The sequence below is a fragment of the Octopus bimaculoides genome, chromosome 10, assembly GCF_046866305.1.
Source record: "Octopus bimaculoides isolate indiv1 chromosome 10, ASM4686630v1, whole genome shotgun sequence".
Lineage (NCBI taxonomy): Eukaryota > Metazoa > Mollusca > Cephalopoda > Octopoda > Octopodidae > Octopus > Octopus bimaculoides.
In genome coordinates, this window is record NC_142937.1 from 94,262,934 (window position 1) to 94,281,319 (window position 18,386).

Genomic DNA, 18,386 nt, shown 5'->3' on the forward strand with positions numbered 1-18,386 from the left:
TTGTTTAACAATTTAACTTTAGAAATCATTATCAGAGTAATTCATTTCTGTTACATTTAACATCCATCAACTTCAATTCAATTCTAGGGAAAGGGCCAGTTGATTAGATCGACCCCAGTATGCAGCTGGTACTTAATTTATCAACCTCGAAAGGATGAAAGGCAAAGTCGACCTCAGTGGAATTTGAACTCAGAATGTAAAGACAGACGAAATACTGCTAAGCATTTCGCCTGGCATGCTAACATTTCTGCTAGCTCGCCACTTTGTGATGTCTGAAATATTGAGAAAGTGAAGTGTTTCTACGAACCTGGTACAGGAGACAACATCCACTTGTGGACATAGTTCGGATCAACAGATTTAATCCATATGTAGCCCGTCTTTAGAGCAGAAATTTGCTGCTGGCTTATGATGTGGGCAGCAGATCGTTGCTGCATGTCTGCTGTCCACAAGAAACACAAGAATTTATCAAATACATCATATTTGACCAATTCCTGAAAACAAAGATTAAAAAAAAATGTAAGTCAATAAAGTATTTATTTTATGGACAGAAATGAAATAAAGTAGAATCATAAGATATATTTTATCAGTGAGTGATGAATTCAACTTGAGATGAGAGAACAGGAGGTTGTGATGTTCATCATCATCATCATTCTAATGTCCAGTCTTCCATGCTGGCAATGGGTCAGATGGAATTCAGTGAGACAGATTTTCTACAATTGAATGTCTTTCTTGTTGCCAACCCTCATCTGTTTCCAAGTTGATATTCCCCTCTGACCAGATATATTTTCATGGACGATGGAAATACAAGACTCTGCTCGTGTGATGGTGACATTCACTCACAGCTATCATGTTTCTACGTTTTATGACGTCACAGCTGTCACTCGTTAATACCATAGTTGTCTCAACACTTATGATTTCACACCTGCTTTATATTTTACAATGCTTAAGCCAGAGCCAACACCATATTTTATAATAGTATGTCACAGCGGTGCTAACAGTCTGAGATCATATTTATACAGAAATGTAATGTATATATTAGAGGAGAATTAAGAAAAACCAAAAGAAGCAATCTACAAATCGTATTCTTTTGTGTTGTCATGAGACTGTGATGTAGTTGAAAGGGCAGCAGCAGGCAAACCATTTTGAATACACAAACACAGATGATAATACTTACCCCAAAAAAGACATTGACCAAATTTGATTCTGAAGCTTTAAATTTCTTGTATTTCTCTGTGTATTTTACCAAAAGTCCAAACAATTGAATGATCAGTTGTATACAAGTATCATGGACACCGTTGTTGTTGTAGTACTCCCAAAATATGGTACCTAAAACAACAGAATTGAGACACGAAACCATTAATGCTCCAAGTGAGATATCACAAACAGACCGACGGAAGTCCTGAGGTGTGACAATGACCAGATAAGATGGACAGACAATGGAATGGGATGAGGGGCACACGGAAATATATATATACTAGTAAATACACCTGACCTTTGGGTGGCTTAAGTTGCTTATTATTATTGCGGTAAAGAGCTAACAGAATTGTTAGAGCATCAGACCAAATGCTTTGTACTGTTTGTTCTTCCAACCTATTACATTCTGAGTTCAAATTCCACTGCAGTTGACCTTGCTTTTCGCTAATTTTCAACTGATTATAATAATAATCCCTTCTACTATAGGTATGAGGCCTGAAATTTTGGGGGAGGGAGAGAGTCGATTACATCGACCCCAGTGTGTAAATAGTACTTAATTTATCAACCCCGAAAAGATGAAAGGCAAAGTCAACCTCAGTGGAATTTGAACTCAGAATGTAGTGAGCGTGCTAACGATTTTGCCAGCTTGGCACCTTAATAATGATAATAATAATGCCCCAGGTGTTGGGAAGACACTTGGCAGGAAATGGGAACAAAATTGAAAGCAGAAAATAACGAAGACAATAATAATAATAATGATAATAATAATCGGTAGGAATTATGTGGGTAGCAGGTTAGTGCCTGTAACCTTAGGTATCCATACTGTCTTTCAAGTGCTTATCAAGAGAGTTCCAAGGTTACAGGTAGTAACCTGGTACCCACATAAATCCTACCAGGAATAAGACTGAACCGGAGCCAAACCAAAATATTAATAATATTAGTTTCAAATTTCAGCACAAGGCCAGCAATTTTGGAATAGGGGATATTGATTACATTGACCTCAACACTCAACTGGTTCTTATTTTATTGATTCTAGAAGGATCTAAACTCAAATATTTAAGATCAATATTATCAAATATAAAAAGTGAGAAACCAGGTATTTTTGTACCTTAATAATAATTACCTTTTGTTAAGGAATCGACTATTGCCAGAGAATCAATGAATTTTTCCAAAAATACTGCACAATGTCTGACCTGTGCATCTTTGTCCATGCCAACTGAACCTTGCTTCAAGACGATTTCTTCATGAAATGGTATCTTTCCAGCAATTTGTTTCTGAAAGAAGAGGAAAAGCATCAAGAATTTCAAAATAACAGAATGCTTTAAAGAAAGAAAGAGAACTGTAAGAAAAATTTGCTTCAAGAAATTCTGTTTGACCCATGACCAGAGAGAAAAGTGGAAGTGAAATGATGATGACAGAAATATTTGTGTAGATGAGAATATAGATAATACAACATAGGTTTACCTTTGTCAGAATTTCTTTTATAATTTTAATTGTACATAAACACAGGTCAAATGTTGATTTGAAGTGTTTGTCAAGTTCTTGATAGAGGAATGAGAACATTTCTAACATAAAGCACAGGAAGCAAGCTCTGCGAGGAGACTGGTTTGGCAAAGAATCTAGAAACATATTGAACTGGAAGAGACAAATATAGAATTAGAAAACATTTAGGTAGAATTTGAAAAATTGCTAACAAATCAAAATATGAAATCTCAAAGATTTATAAGGAAATACCGAAATATTTTCAACACTCATTTTACTCTATTTCAAAATCTACAGAAAAACATAAATCTGAAGCTGAAGTGGTCAAGTTAAGAAGTTTGCTTCCCAGCCACATGGTTTCAGGTTCAGTCTCAGTGCATGACACTTTGGACAAGTGTCTGCTACTATAACCTCAGGTTGAACAAAGCCATGTGAGTGGACATAGTAGAAAGAAACTGAAAGAAGCTCTTCATTAACTGTACATACATTAAATAGTTTATGAGTTAGCTTTGACCACCAGCAACATGTCCTGTACTGCTGTTGTGGTCAGATCAGCTCAACCACAACTGGCTCAAGATGGTGCATGTGCCTGTGTGAGACAGCAACTTTTATAAAGAGCAGCATGTCTTGCATCTAAGCCACCACATCACTGACAGCCATTACTGTACACCAGAAAGTCAAACACTCCCCCCACCACATCATATCTCAACCCCTCCACCATATGCACACACACACACTCCCCTACCATTATATAACAGAAGGCAACTTCCAGTCTGTTAGAAACAGAAGCTAAATCTTTCTCAACTCGCACCCTGTTGTTTTACAAAAGAAAGAACATGCTGAACAATGTAAAGATGTGATGGTCATGGATAGAACGTCTTTGATCAGAAGTGACCAGGAGTTAGACAACAATTAACTGACACAAACAATACTTACAGTGCTCAGTGCTTTATGAGCAGGAACATCCAATATTCTCCGTGATATGATTTCAATGAGAAATTGTCTTGGATTGCCAGACACTAGAATTTCAGGAAAATAAAAGGTTTTATGTAGAATGTACACCATGAAAAATGGAAGAAGAGAAAAATAAGGGGAAAGAGAATGTTTAGTATGTATGTGTGTGTGTGTGTGTGTGTACACACACAGAAGTACGGTTGTGCTGTGAAGAAGTCTCCTTTCAGACTGTGTGGGTTTGGGCACTGTTCCATTGTGTAGCACCTTGGGCAAGTGTTTTCTTCTACAGACCTAGTTTGACCAAATCTTGTGAATGGATTTGGTAAATAGAAACAAATATGGAAGCGAGTGTGTGTGTGTGTGTTTATGCATATCTGAGAAATTGTCTGAATTGTTGGAAACTGATAAAACAGGAAGATTATCATCCCAAAGGTGATACAATAAGGTGTGTGAGTGTGTGTTGCAGATGGAGTGAATATGCCTGCGAGAGAACAGACAATGCAATTAATTAATCACATCTATAAACATTGACATTCCTTTAAAGACAAAAATTTTACACTTACATTCTTTGGGGAAAGAATTCTCAGCAGCAAAAGGACTAGAAATAATAATTTTGAAGAGACTCTCGTCAACAGTGGTCATGTGTAAGATGTATGGTGCCAGTATGGCGATTATCTCTGGATAGAGATCCACATTGTTACAGAGGAGTAAAATCTTGATAGCAGGGATCTTAAGGGAATTCCTACAAAATAACAAATAAGAATTATTTCAGCAAACATTACAGAAGGAAGCAAAGTTAGCTTAAAGCCTTCCCAATTTCTGCAGCTTTTATTTCTCAAGATTACAAGTCACACATTTTATACGATTCAATGCAAAATACTAACATACCAGTGGTACTCAGTTTTCATACTAAAGCTTGTTATGGAGCATACTGAAAGATTTTAGCTGTCACTAGGTAAATTAAATGAATTTACCAGCAAGGGTGTGGGGGTTAAGAAGCTTACTTTGCAACCAGATGGTTCTGGGTTCAATCCCACTTAAGTAAGTGTCATCTATAACAATACCTTGTGATTGAATTTTGTAGCTGGAAACTGTGAGGAAGCTTATTGTATTTATATACATGTGTGTGTATGTGTTTGTTCTCACCACCACCACTCGACATCTGGTGTTGGTTTGTTTAGTCCCTGTAACTTAACAGTTCAGCAAAAGAGAATGTTAGACTATGTACCAGACGCCAAAATAAGTCCTGGGGTCAATTTGTTTGACTAATTTGTCGAGGTGGTGCCCCAGCATGGCCAGTCTCATGACTGGAACCAGCAGAAGAAGAGGAAAAGAACAAAGACAAAATAGATGATTACTGATAAAATCATAAAAATAGCTGAAACAGCCTCCTCCAGTCAGTTGTGTTTTTTATGTCCTCAACAAAATTCTACGACAGATGTTTCCATCTCTTCTATGCTTTTGGTAAATTCATTTAATTTCTAACCACATTGATGGCTAATATAATGTAACATCGAAACCTATGTTTTACAGAAAAAAAGGGTATTTTTCAGCATTAACAATTTTCAAAAGTAGAAGCTAGGAGGTATTTCTGAATAAGTAAGCTCTCTAAGATGAGATCTTCTTGGCATTTTGATGCCTACTTAAATATTAATCTAAATTACATTTGTAAGGAAGATTTGTCACAGCTGTATATTTATCCAGTTACGGTTGTATCTGTGCTTCTATCATTTGTACCTACCCTTTGGTCTAACTTGTGATTTACAAACAAATATCTACAATAGTCAAATGTGTCGCTTTAGACATACAGCAACCAGATACACGTAGTGACCACAGACAGACAGACAGTACTTTATTACAACAACAACACAAATTGTGACCTACCACTCTGATTCAGTGTCCGTCTTGAGAAGAATGTTTTTAATAGCTTCAATCAGTGATTTACCATCTAACAATTGCCAGAGTCTCTGAAAGAAAACCAAAATGAATATACATTATACAGAACACATAACTGGTTACCAGGCTGATATGTAGTTACCTCATATCCTTGGTGATGGTCACCTCAATGACACCATGATGTTAAAGTCTCTCTCCACCTCACCTTAATCAATTAAAAGATCACAACCGTCTACACTTACATGCTTCAATTCAGTCACTGCCTCCACCACTTTTGGTACATCATCAGCAAGACGCAGCAACAAAGCTTGTTCATAGAAACTGGTGTCATCAGCCTGGAACAAACAAGAAATTCACAGATGAATGCATACAGAATGGATGATGAGAGACAAAATGGATTAATGAACTGATTAGGAAACACTGTAATAGATGTTATGTATCTCTCTTTTTTTCTTTGTGTGTATAAGGGTGGGGGATGAAACTAAGTTTGCATCCCAACCACATGATTTCAGGTTAAACTGACAGAAGCCCAGTGTGCGTGTGTAATTATAAATATATATATTTATAATTACACATTTTCTTTTGTCTTGCAAGTACTTGGTGACCCTGTCAGTGCTGGTGCCACTTAAAAGCACTCAGTCCACACTGTAAAGTGGTTGGTGTTAGGAAGGGCATCCAGCTGTAAAACCTTGCCAAAACAAGAACCTGCTCTACCCTCACTTTTCCCTCATACCCCCTTTCATCTAATATAAGCCCCCCCACCAGGTTTTGTTCACTCACAAGCCATATAGCGACCCCAATGGTGCCAGTGGCACAAAAATGCACCCTGTACACTGTGTAAAGTGGTTGGCATTAAGCTGTACAAGCCCTGTCAAAGCAGATACTGGAACACAATGAAGTCTTTGGACCCATGAGATCTTTGTCAAACCAACCAATCCCTGCCTGCATGGAACATGGACACCAAATGATGATGATGATGATGATGACTATATATTTACCACATTGACTTTTTCACTCTTGAGAAAAGAGATGGCTTGAATCCGGAATTCTGCTAAAGGATGGTACAGACTAGTTGTAAGACTTGCTCCAGTTCCGGGTAGAAGTTTATGTTGAGCAGACTCCAATGAATAATTAAGAAGATTAAAGATGATCTTTTTGGATTTTGAGGTTTTGTGCCTCTCCATGTAACTCTGTACAGCTTCATCCAATGCCACTGCATGTCTGAGAGAAAACAATTAAGAAACTGTTGAGATATTTAGACTGAGTCAACAAATACATTAATGTTACTGTATTTTGCAGCATGGTAGAAGCTGCACCGTGAAAGACACACTCTAATTTTGGAAAAGCAATTGTAGAAAAAAAAGTTGTATATATACCAAAGCCTTGTCCCCATAATTGGGTGAGTGACTAATGAGCACAATATCTTTCATCAAACAAAATTGATGAGTAAATCAAGAGTGCACAAGTCCACCATTACTGCATGAAATCACCAGACAATGGCCAGCCCTCCAGTTGTTTGCTGCTCAGTATTATTGTAGCAGACAACATTATTTCCTCATTTTAACTGTGCTGCGATTATTCCTCTGACACAATATGGTGATCATACCACACTCATATATATATATATATATATATATATATATATACACACACACACACGATGGGTTTCTTTCAGTTTCCACCTAACAAGTTCCCTCAGAAGGCTTTGGCTGGCCCAGAGCTACAGTAGAAGAGACTTGACCAAGGTGCTATGCAGAGGGACTGAACCTGGAACTATGCGGTTAGTAAGCAAACTTCTTACCACACAGCCATGCCTGCACCTACATGTGTGTGTGTGTGTAACAGCACACAAAGTGTGGGTCATCAACCTGCATTAATCACATCCCTGCACTTTGCACATGATGCAGTCTCTCACCATTACTGATCAAATGGTTCAGTAAGGTCCTCAGATCTGCTTATGCACATCAATGATGGTTTCTCTGATGGCATGGAAAAGATGATCAATCTCCACTGCTTAAAAGAAGTAGAAGTCAGAACAGGTTTTCCATAGGTGAAGGATCATTACCACTTTGTCTCACCCATGACTGCTCTTCAGTCAACAACCACTTCTTGCTATAACAGTACAATAGTATATATAACCCTCTGCTCAGGATATTATATCTAACAACAATAAACAATATATCTAACCTCTACTCACTATGTAGCCTTACAAACAATTCACTGTTTTATGCGAACAAATATTGCTGTCCAACAAACTAGGTAGTTATAGGTTCTAATTTTACTGTAGAATTGGGTTTTTTTATATCAAAGTACTTAACAGTTTTCCTCGGTCTGCCTGACTGAGAACATACTTTACTCTAGGTGACATGGAGATGATTAAATTTGCAAAACTAAACCAACCTAAGCTAACAGAATAAAGTAAATGCTACATAAATAAACTAAATGTGCACTGGTGCACTAATATGCAAATGAAAACGTGTCTTACCTTGCTTCCAATACACGCATGATCTCACAAACGTTGACCTGGAATTGCTCTCTGTGATGACGTTTTATCTCAATGGCATGTTCCACATAGACTCTAATGACGCACCTGTAAAGGGAAACAATACTTTAAATTAAAAGAACAACTTATAAAAAGATCAAACAAATAAGAGTTCCAATCATTTCTCTATCATTTTAAGGTTTCAAAGAACAAAACTAGTTAACAGCTTCTAAAAATTCATGAAATTTCTTTCATTCAAAGCAAAGCAGTCTCTCTCTTGTCTTGATTCACCCAGCTTTGCAGCTCAATCTTAGATGGCAATGCCACCACCAACCCATGCACCTTCCAATGATGATAGGTACTAAGTTAATCTAGTTTTGTCTCAAACTAGATTAACCTGTTACCTATCAGTGTCAGACCACAGTAATCCATTTACTTCATCTGACCATCAATATTTGGTTGGAACAAAAGTTCATGCTATTTTATAAGTAAAATTCAAAAACAAAATTTAGATATTTGTACATATAGGAGCAGGAGTGGCCGTATGGTAAGTAGCTTGCTTCCCAACCACATGGTTCCAGGTTCAGGCCCACTGCGTGGCACCTTGGGCAAGTGTCTTCTACTATAACCTCGGGTTGATCAAAGCCTTGTGAGTGGATTTGGTAGATGGAAACTGAAAGAAGCACGTTGTATATATATATATGTATATATTTGTGTTAGTCCCCCCAACATCGCTTGACAACCGATGTTGGTGTGTTTATGTCCCCCATAACTTAGCAGTTCAGCAAAAGAGACCGATAGAATAAGTACTAGGCTTACAAAGAATAAGTCCTGGAGTCGATTTGATCAACTAAAGGTGATGCTCCAGCATGGCCACAGTCAAATAAAAGAATACATTTATTCAACCACATATGTCCCATTTTGTTCCACTACCTTTTACCACTTTTGAGGCAGCTTCAAGATTCCATGCTCCTCGAACTTTGTATCTGCCTGGATCACGAACTAGTCCAAGTGGTTTCTGCAGCCTTCCAAAGAATTGCAGCTCTTCTTAGAAGAATTTCATAAATAATAATCTGAAGGTGCAAGGTTAGGAGAGCGTGGTGGGTATAAGACATTGCAGCCAAGCAGTATCAATTTCTGCTGAGTCTGCAAGGAAACATGGAGTCAAGTGTTGTCCTGAAGGAAGATGACACACTTCCAATTGGTCAATTCTGGACGTTCAATCGAACTAAATGTGAACAATAAGTGTCTGAATTTAATGTTTGATTTCTGCAGAAATCCCATCAAATATAGAGGATTACCTTCTGCAGGTACTGACTGACGTTTGGAGAGTAAAGGTGGTTCATTTTGTTGTCTCCAAGACCCTTTCTATTCCACATTGTAAACAATCTAGTGTTCATCACCTGTGATTGTTCTTTTCAAAAATGGGCTGTTTTTGTTGCATTTCAGCAAAGAATCACAGATGGAAATGTGGTCCATTAAATTACGAGGTCCTCAAGTACCATAGCAATTCTTGTATCCAAGTATTTTTAAATGTTTTATAACACTAATGAGACTATTACACACACACACACACAAAATGCATGTCAATCAAAACCACTTCAATAAACACACATATGTACATATATATATATACATGCACATGGAACATATACTCACAATGCAACTTCACTGGATGTTGACGAGTTCAAGGGGAGATAACGCAGGATATCAGTAAGAACACTCTTAAATGGAGTGCTTAGTGCAGAAATACTTCCATCAGAACTTTCTGCAGAACTGGACATTTTAAGGCAGTTTGATAATGCTTTTGGCACCAAGTTCTGGAATAATGCCATCAGGAAGTTATCAAGTTTGTAATCTTTGCCAATTTTCTCAAGAACTGGTACCAATTGCTGATAATTGACCAAATATCTACAAACCCTGAAAGTAAGCACAGTTTCAACATCATTAAATATTATGGATTGGCTGGTTTTAAACAGGAAGATGTCAAGGGAAAATAACTGTGATAACATAAAAATGCTAGTATTATGTCAAAGGAAGAAAAAAAGGGCAACAAAAGATCATCTCAAAGTTTTATTAGAATCATGTCACTGGAGACTTGAAACTTAAGCCATGCTCTAATGAAGCATACTGGTTTCATTTCTTCCTAATCTTCTCTGAGTTCAAGGTTCATGTCTCATTACCATGCAAACACAATCTGCCTTTCATTCTAAGGGAACAGAACTTTGTTGTCAGCAGCAGTAGTAGCCCCCTGGACTTCCTCCAACCTACTCTTACTCTCAGAGCAACCACCTCCCTTGTTAGTTACCCCACCAAGTAACAAAAACCATCAAGGCGTTCAAGGGAGGCTACTCCTGGTGTTTTAGAATCACATGCTGCCCCAGTGAATCTATCATATATGAAGCTTATGACCGTTGCTAGTCTGTTTGTGTCTCCATAATTTACATTGGATACAACATATGAAATTTATATTCCCTACATAACTGTCCAACCCATGCCAGCAAGGAGAGTGGATGTAAAATGATGATGATGATGAGGCATGTTATGACTAGTGAAGGGTTTGGGAGGGGACACAGTAAGTGCGAAGATTAGGATTGTGGAGAGGAGGTATGCAGGTAGCGACTCTGATAAGAAGATCCTATTGATATAGGACCAGAAGGTTCCACAGTAATTTCAGATTCGAAACAATGCAGGATGTGGAGTGTACAGTGTAGCCATTGGTGTCTTCTTGGTCATCTTACAGGTAGTGTGGTGGATCATAATGTCTCCCAAGATATTCTAAGTAATGTTTTTTTTTTGCCTGTGCAGTTGTAGGTTCTGGAATTTGGCAAGGAACATGAAGGGACACATGTAGGACAGTTACTCATCATGTTTTCGATGTATCTATACTATTTGATTAGATTGTCATGTACAATAGTACTTATACAGACAATTTACTTAATTAAATCTAAACTTAAACTAAATGCTGAACACTTTAAAAGAAAACATTTCAATTAATTATTTACATTATTTACATTTGACGGATATTTTTCCTCATCTTGTTTGTTGTTAACAACGTTTCGGCTGATATACCCTCCAGCCTTCTTCAGGTGTCTTGCGGAAATTTTGGACCTGGGTTCTCATTCCTCAGGTATTTTTCGATGTTATTATTATTATTACACAGGTCATTGCCTGGAATCAAACTCAGAATCTTGGGGTTAGTAGCCTGTGCTCTTAACCACTACGCCATATGACAGATATTTGTCCTCATCTTGTTTGTTGTTAACACAACATTTCGGCTGATATACCCTCCAGCCTTCATATTGGAGAAATTTCGAACCTGGGTTCTCATTCCTAAGGTATTTTTCAATGTTATTATTATTATTATTATAGAACTGTATTTCAATTAATTGTTTCAAATTTTAGTGCTGCAATAACATTTAAGATCCTAAAAATTGAGAAACTTAAACTGATTCTAAAAACATTAAATTTTAAATGAAGAGAAAAAAAAATTCTATACCTTTTTTTCAATCTTCTCAAAGTTTGAGTTTGGAACAATAGTACCAGACAACACATGGCTTCTTCAAAAATGGCCTTTGTCTTCATTGTAAACTGGAGGAGGAGAACAAGAAGTAACAATTTAAGAGAAGATCTAAAAACTGATTTACAGACATATCTTACTCTGCATATATACACACAAAACCATAAAGATGTATTATTTAAATCAGTAAAAAAAGGGTACATATGGCCCCTAGTACTAAGGTGAGATTTGGTGTTAACCTTCTCTCACCCCCTTGTCTTTTCTTGCTGAATATGAAATTACTAGGATTGGATTCTCAGTCCCTTCGCTCCTGCCTCTTACGCCACGCAGGGAATACCATGACTGCATTCTACCGACCCCAATCCAATAGTTGCAGGTGGGGTTTGCTAGTTAATCCATAGCTGGGACCCTTACAGGTGCTACCACTCTGGGCCAGAGTAGACCAGGGAGCAATAGTGGATAAGAGGTGGTTCCACACCCCCAGGGTCCCACTACTGGATGTAGTTTAGAGTCATACCCAGGACTAGTAAAAAAAAAAAAAAAAAAAAGGTAAAAGTGGAAAATTACATTACATAATGCAACAGCAATAAATACATCCTTATACGAGATCATACATATAAATATAATAACATAATCAACAGTTACATTTCAATGCACATTCACACATAAGAACATTTATATTACATAATACAGCCAAACATACAATAACTTAACATAGCAAGTACAAGCAGGAGTCTTTAGATAACAGCCAACAAGGCATCACACTCAAGTATTTTCATATCAGCCATTGCTTCTTTTCTTTCTTAATTAACCAGGATCTACAATTCTTTTCAATCTGTTAATATGTTTAGTAGTAAAAACAATAATTATTTACATTTGACGGATATTTGTCCTCATCTTGTTTGTTGTTAACATGTTTCGGCTGATATATCCTCTAGCCTTCATCAGGTGTCTTGGGGAAATTTTGAACTTGGGTTCTCATTCCGAAGGTATTTTTCAATGTTATTATTATTATTATTATTAATCATGTCACTGCCTGGAATCTTTGGGTTAGTAGCCCGTGCTCTTAACCACCTTAGGAATAAAAACCCAGGTTCGAAATTTACCCAACACACCTGATGAAGGCTGGAGGGTATATCAGCCGAAACATTGTGTTAACAACAAACAAGATGAGGACAAATATCCATGAAAAGTAAATAATTCCCCATCTCTTAAATATAGAACTGAACAACAATAATGTCCAACATTCCATTTGAAATTTGTAAGCTTTCTTGAAATAGCTTCCTTCGATTGGAACTAAGAAAATGGTTATAACAGCAAGAAGATAACAAGGGAGAAAGTAAAAGAGTCAACTTACTTTAACAATGGTGTAAATCAAAGATTCCAAGATAGGTTGAGTGAGCTTAGAACGGACAAATATTATAGATATGATCATTAAGGAACCGGCTTTGTAGTCAGTAAAACCTGAACGCAATCCCTCATCAAGGAATGGTAAAACTTGTCCAATAACAGTCTCGGAAATCTCCTTCTGGTCAAGGATACCACAAATGACTTGGGTGTAGAATGCAAATATATGGCGTAACTGAGGTTCTGAGGATGGTGACTTTGAAAATTCCTGCAGAAGAATATAAATGACTTAGATTTGTGAAATTAATACCATAACAATGATTTGTAACATAAGTCAAAGGTTACAGATGGGATAGTGGTGGTGGGGAGGTTAGTTAATTAGATAAACCTTAATGGTTGGTAGCACTTACTGACTCCAGCAAGAATTGAACTCAGAATAAATTTCATTCATTTGTATCACATTTGGAATACAACAGCCAATCATTAGTTCAGTGTAGCTCAGCAAGAAATAAGGGAGTGTCTGTAACTCAGTGCAGAAGAAAATGTAACTTATTTTTTTTGTTTTTATACCAGTGTTTGTTCACCAAAATACATTGCCAAAAGCTAAATACTGATATAAGTTGATGCTTCTGCCTTTCAGATCCAACTCTAATGATTCTGTCAGCTCACTACTTTAGTAATGGCTTCAGATATAAGCATATATTGTTGTTGTCACCTCTGTCAACAAATCATCCACTGAGTATCTTTGAAGCTGTGTGGAATAAGGGGACCTTTACTTGAAAAACATGTAAGGGCTAGCGAAAGCAAGAGCATCTGGCTGTCAAACAATGCCCAGATAATATATTTGTTTAGCCCATGCTGTCATGGAAAAACAAATGTAAAACTAAATGAAGGACACAGACTTGATGAAGTAGATCTGAAGAAGTGAAGGTTGTTATTGGTTCTCAAAGAACAACAATAACAACCATCACCTCACCAAACATTGGAATTAACATCAACACATAACTATAATCATGTGATCTCAATACAAAACTATTCACATCAGACAAACAGGGAAGGTTGGTTGTTTCTCATTAGACAATCGTTAATTACAACAGCAATAGAGTCTCAGTATAGGTATTAGTCTAAAATAAATGCTTAAAGCTAAATGTGAGGATACAGTAGCAACAGGAGAGATACTTTACCTGAACATAGTCAGACACCATATTCTGTATAAAAGATAAAAGACTTAGATCACTGAGGCAGTGGTTGATCACAGTCTGACGAGAAAGATGGATGCCATTTTTCTGAAAAATAAAATATTACAGGAAAAATATAACAAAAACTATATTCTATGTGTATGTAATCACACACACACACACACACACACGTGTGTGAACTAAGACATTTTTCTGTAAATGTTTAGGTGGAATTAAGAAAGAAATAATGATAAAAAAATACTTACTTGTACACCTGATAACCAACCCCATTTCTTATCATTCTTAGCAAGACTAAAGAGACGCACAACTTGGACAAACAGTTTATCCTCATGGTAAGGCAGGACACACAGCAGCAATTCATTGACATTATAATAATTTATGTTGAACCTTGAAGTAAACAAACAGAATATGTTATAAAATATTATTACACAGTACAGAAGATATCTAAATCTAATACACTATGATACAGAATGCTATTTCATGGTATGTTTGATAACTAAATCTAACACTAATATATAAAATGTTATTATATAGTTAAGTCTGATGATATCTAACATTATATTAATATCCATTTTCCCATCCTTGCATGGGTCAGACAGAAAACACAGAGGTAGATTTTCCATGAGCAGAGGCTCTCCCTGACCCCAACCCTCACCTGTTTCTGCAGAAAGTAATATTTCCCCATGATCAGACATGCTTTCAACAAAGACTGGAAATGAATGACACTGCTTGTACAACTATTATGCAATACAAGGGGTTTCCTTTCAGTTTCTACAGTTCAAACATTTTATCACTAGCATTTGTACAATGCAGAGGACATTTCTGGTTCCAAGTCCAGCTTGCCTCCTGTCTCGGTGGACAATACCAAAGTCTGCAAGCTTGAAGAAACAGGGTCAACAGTGAAGAAGTTCATATTTAAACTGTTACACAGCACCTCATACAGTTCACTCCTCTCTGTTGAAATATGAAGAACAGTCCTCAGGAGTTTAGAGACATTGTATAGCCAGAGCAATAGGTTTGTGGGTCACACTTTGCCATTTGTTAATCTATGGATATGCCACAGGGACCGTTGGATCAAAGCTGACCTGGGCTAAACAACAATAACAAATACCACCATATAAAGTTTGGGGGTCACCGTTTTAGTGGGGCTAACAAATGACTAGAAGTCTAAGCACAGATTTACAAGAATAATTGCAAGACATTTACCGTTGTATAAGCCATTCCAGTGCCTTGTGAGCAGGTTTCAGTAGAAAATAAGGAGACAAACGGAGCAGGAATCGCTTAATGATGGCATCTAGTTTTTTATTAATCTCTGTACTTTGTACTGATCTGTTGAACAGAACTGATGTTTCAGAAAATAGTTCCAAATGGAATTTGGAAAATTCTTTATCAAACTGCTCCAGTTCTTGTAAACCATTGATTCCTGTCAAATAAAAAGTAGAAATTTAACTTTTCACTAACAATTTCACATGACAAAATTAAATACTGTCAAACATTCAGACTTTGAAAAGAAGTATTACAGACAAATTAACAGGCAGAAATGGTTAACTTATCAAATTTTTTCCCCACTCAACAAAGCAAAAAACAAGTTTCAACTCAAAACTCACACATTACAATAATGATAAATTTATTAAATTACCGATTTCATAAAAAGTCTGTTTGTCTAAACGAGCAGCTTCATCTCTGTCAAATAATAAAGATGCTTTTTTCTTTTTTTCCTGAATTTGGATGATTTTAGTTTCAGGAATACGTAGTCTTTCCAACTGGCGTTGTAACGATGTCATGATTCTTCTAAAAGAGGGAAAATAAAATAATCAATAAATAATGCTTTCACTGCAGTGGTGGAAGTTTGATTCTACACTTGAGAAGATTTACCATATTTAATAATAATAATAATAATAATAGTAGTTGTTGTTTAACGTCCGTTTTCCATGCTGGCATGGGTTGAATGGTTTGACTGAGGTGTGGAGAGCCAGCGGCTGCACCAAGCTCCAATCTGATCTGGCAATGTTTCTAAAGCTGGATGCCCTTCCTAACGCCAACCACTCCAAGTGTGTAATGGGTGCTTTTTACGTGCCAGTCAGGCAGGCCTGGCATCAATTACATTTGGAGGGTGCTTTTATGTGCCACTGGCATGGGAGCCAACATGAGGGTACTGGCATCGACCATGTTCGGATGGTGCTTTTTATGTGCCACCAGCACGGGAGCGAGTCAGGGGGCACTGGCCCCAGCTATGATATCGGTTTTACTCAACAGGTCTTCTCAAGCGTATCATATCGCCCAACGCATCAGGGGTATTCTTAACAAGGCTGGACATGCCTGGCTGTGATCTCACTTCAGTTGCGGTTCTTCTCAACCACAGCATATCTCAAAAGGTCCCGGTCATGTGTACTCATGTACAAGAAATACTATTTTATACTTGATTTTAAATGAGAAAACCAGGAGGTGGCTTATTGCATGAGGCAAAGCTATAAACTATGAAGGAAAAAGTTTTGGACTGAGATATGTGGTGCATTGCTACACTTGAGAAGACTTGCCCACCACAGCAGAATTGAGATCCTAAAATCGAAGTGCCACATAAAAATCACCCAGTACACTTTGTAAAATGGTTGGCATTATTAAGGGCATCCAGCCGTAGAAACCAAGCCAAAACAGACTATGGCACCTGTTGCGCCCCCTGGCTTTGCGAATTCCTGTCTAATCATGCAACCCATTCCAGCATGGAAAATGGACGTTAAATGTGAGCTGGTAATGATGATTTAACAATGAAAGGTGCAACTTAGGATCTTTTTTAAAACGGGGGCCACATTTTTCATTAACGAAACACTTTGAAACTTGGAACACTGGTAGAATGTGTCATATAAAACATCTTTTTCTCTTAGTCTTCTTAAAAAAAAAGAAATCCATAAATTATTCCATGTTAAAGTTGTCGTATTTCTGTAATTTCAACCAATCACTGACGTCCATTCAGCCGATATACATTAAGTGCCGACTACATAAACAAACGATTCTGAAACAATTAACCCTAACCCTAACCCAAACCCTACGGTTAGGGTTAGGGTTAGGGTTAGGGTTAAAGCAAATTTAAAATGAAAAAAGCAAATAAAACGAAGAATCGTTTGTTTATGTAGTCGGCACTTAATGTATATCGGCTGAATGGACGTCAGTGATTGGTTGAAATTATCGAAATAAGACAATTTTTTACATGAAATAAATTCGAATATAAAAATATTTTTCTGTTCTATAACACAAAATAGATAAGTATACGAAGTTTGAAAGTCTTTCGGTACCAAAAACACTACGTAAAACATTAATGAAAAATGTGGCCCCCGTTTTAAAAAAGATCCGCAACTTATACACAAGTAAATACAGTAATTCGATTTCAGTAATCCAGCATGACTACAGATTAATTGATAATAGTCAATATGCGAAAGTGTAAAAGCTTTTGTCTTCAGAGGAATAACTCCCATCCAAGTGTCTCGGACCAACTAACCCTTTTGCGAGAAGGGGTCTATATATATGCGGCATATATATAGGCGAAAACGAAAGATAGCCTATTTGAAAATAAACAGTAATTAAAATCTAGCACGAACTTCATTCACCAAATATACATATACGAGTCAACCTCTACGTGTTCAATCTAGGAGTAGCAGCCAAATATCCCTCAAATAAAAACAAAACAAACATTACGCTTGAATAAATGATAAAGGGGTCATTTATTCAAGCATTAGAACAATTTTGATCATGTGTTTGCTCGGTCAGGGCTGATATGAAACTATCACAGTAAGTATTATCTTCAAATTTATTCAATTCTGGATTATTAACAGAAAATCCGACCAGATTGTGTATGTATATATCTTCGTATATGTCCGACAACAGCCCTGAATTAAAGCCAGTGCTTTTTATGCGTGTGTGAAGATAAAATGCATGCATTATGGTGTTTCCCCTATCTGTATTTATTTGTGGTCCTGTAGTTATGCCGTCGTTTCAACAACGACAGTAAATCGAAACAAACGAATAAATACGACAGTCATCAATGTAAAACCAACTGCAAAAAGTCAAATAATGTTACAAAAATAGGAGAAGAAATACTTACAATGTTGACAAAAGTCCAAGAAGATCTTAAAGACATAGGAAAACGCACGTGTCACCCGACGACACCGTAAATGATGCTAACTTAACACAACACTTTAGTATAAAATAACCTTGGGAGCTAAAATAACTTATTAACAGAAAATCTTTTTAAAATATCAATGTTAGAAAAATAGGCTATAAATTCTCTGTTTATGAAGACATTCAAAACTTGTTAAAT

The 18,386-nt window shown here is 36.8% G+C and overlaps 1 protein-coding gene across 1 annotated transcript in view; it reads right to left on the minus strand.

Moving 5' to 3' along the window:
• LOC106876566 (HEAT repeat-containing protein 1) overlaps positions 1–18,223 on the minus strand; it is a 44,917-nt gene extending 26,694 nt beyond the window's left edge. The window contains exons 1-18 of the mRNA XM_014925162.3: positions 18,171–18,223; positions 15,714–15,865; positions 15,281–15,497; positions 14,320–14,461; positions 14,060–14,161; positions 12,886–13,143; positions 11,508–11,599; positions 9,668–9,928; positions 8,012–8,116; positions 6,525–6,747; positions 5,769–5,861; positions 5,515–5,597; positions 4,194–4,372; positions 3,613–3,695; positions 2,659–2,829; positions 2,318–2,468; positions 1,175–1,326; positions 308–491 (exon numbers count right to left, since the gene is read on the minus strand). Coding sequence (XP_014780648.2) covers positions 308–491; positions 1,175–1,326; positions 2,318–2,468; positions 2,659–2,829; positions 3,613–3,695; positions 4,194–4,372; positions 5,515–5,597; positions 5,769–5,861; positions 6,525–6,747; positions 8,012–8,116; positions 9,668–9,928; positions 11,508–11,599; positions 12,886–13,143; positions 14,060–14,161; positions 14,320–14,461; positions 15,281–15,497; positions 15,714–15,858 — 2,641 coding nt within the window. The 5' untranslated portion in view covers positions 15,859–15,865; positions 18,171–18,223. The remainder of the gene's footprint in view (positions 1–307; positions 492–1,174; positions 1,327–2,317; positions 2,469–2,658; positions 2,830–3,612; positions 3,696–4,193; positions 4,373–5,514; positions 5,598–5,768; positions 5,862–6,524; positions 6,748–8,011; positions 8,117–9,667; positions 9,929–11,507; positions 11,600–12,885; positions 13,144–14,059; positions 14,162–14,319; positions 14,462–15,280; positions 15,498–15,713; positions 15,866–18,170) is intronic.
• Positions 18,224–18,386: the final 163 nt, after the last annotated feature.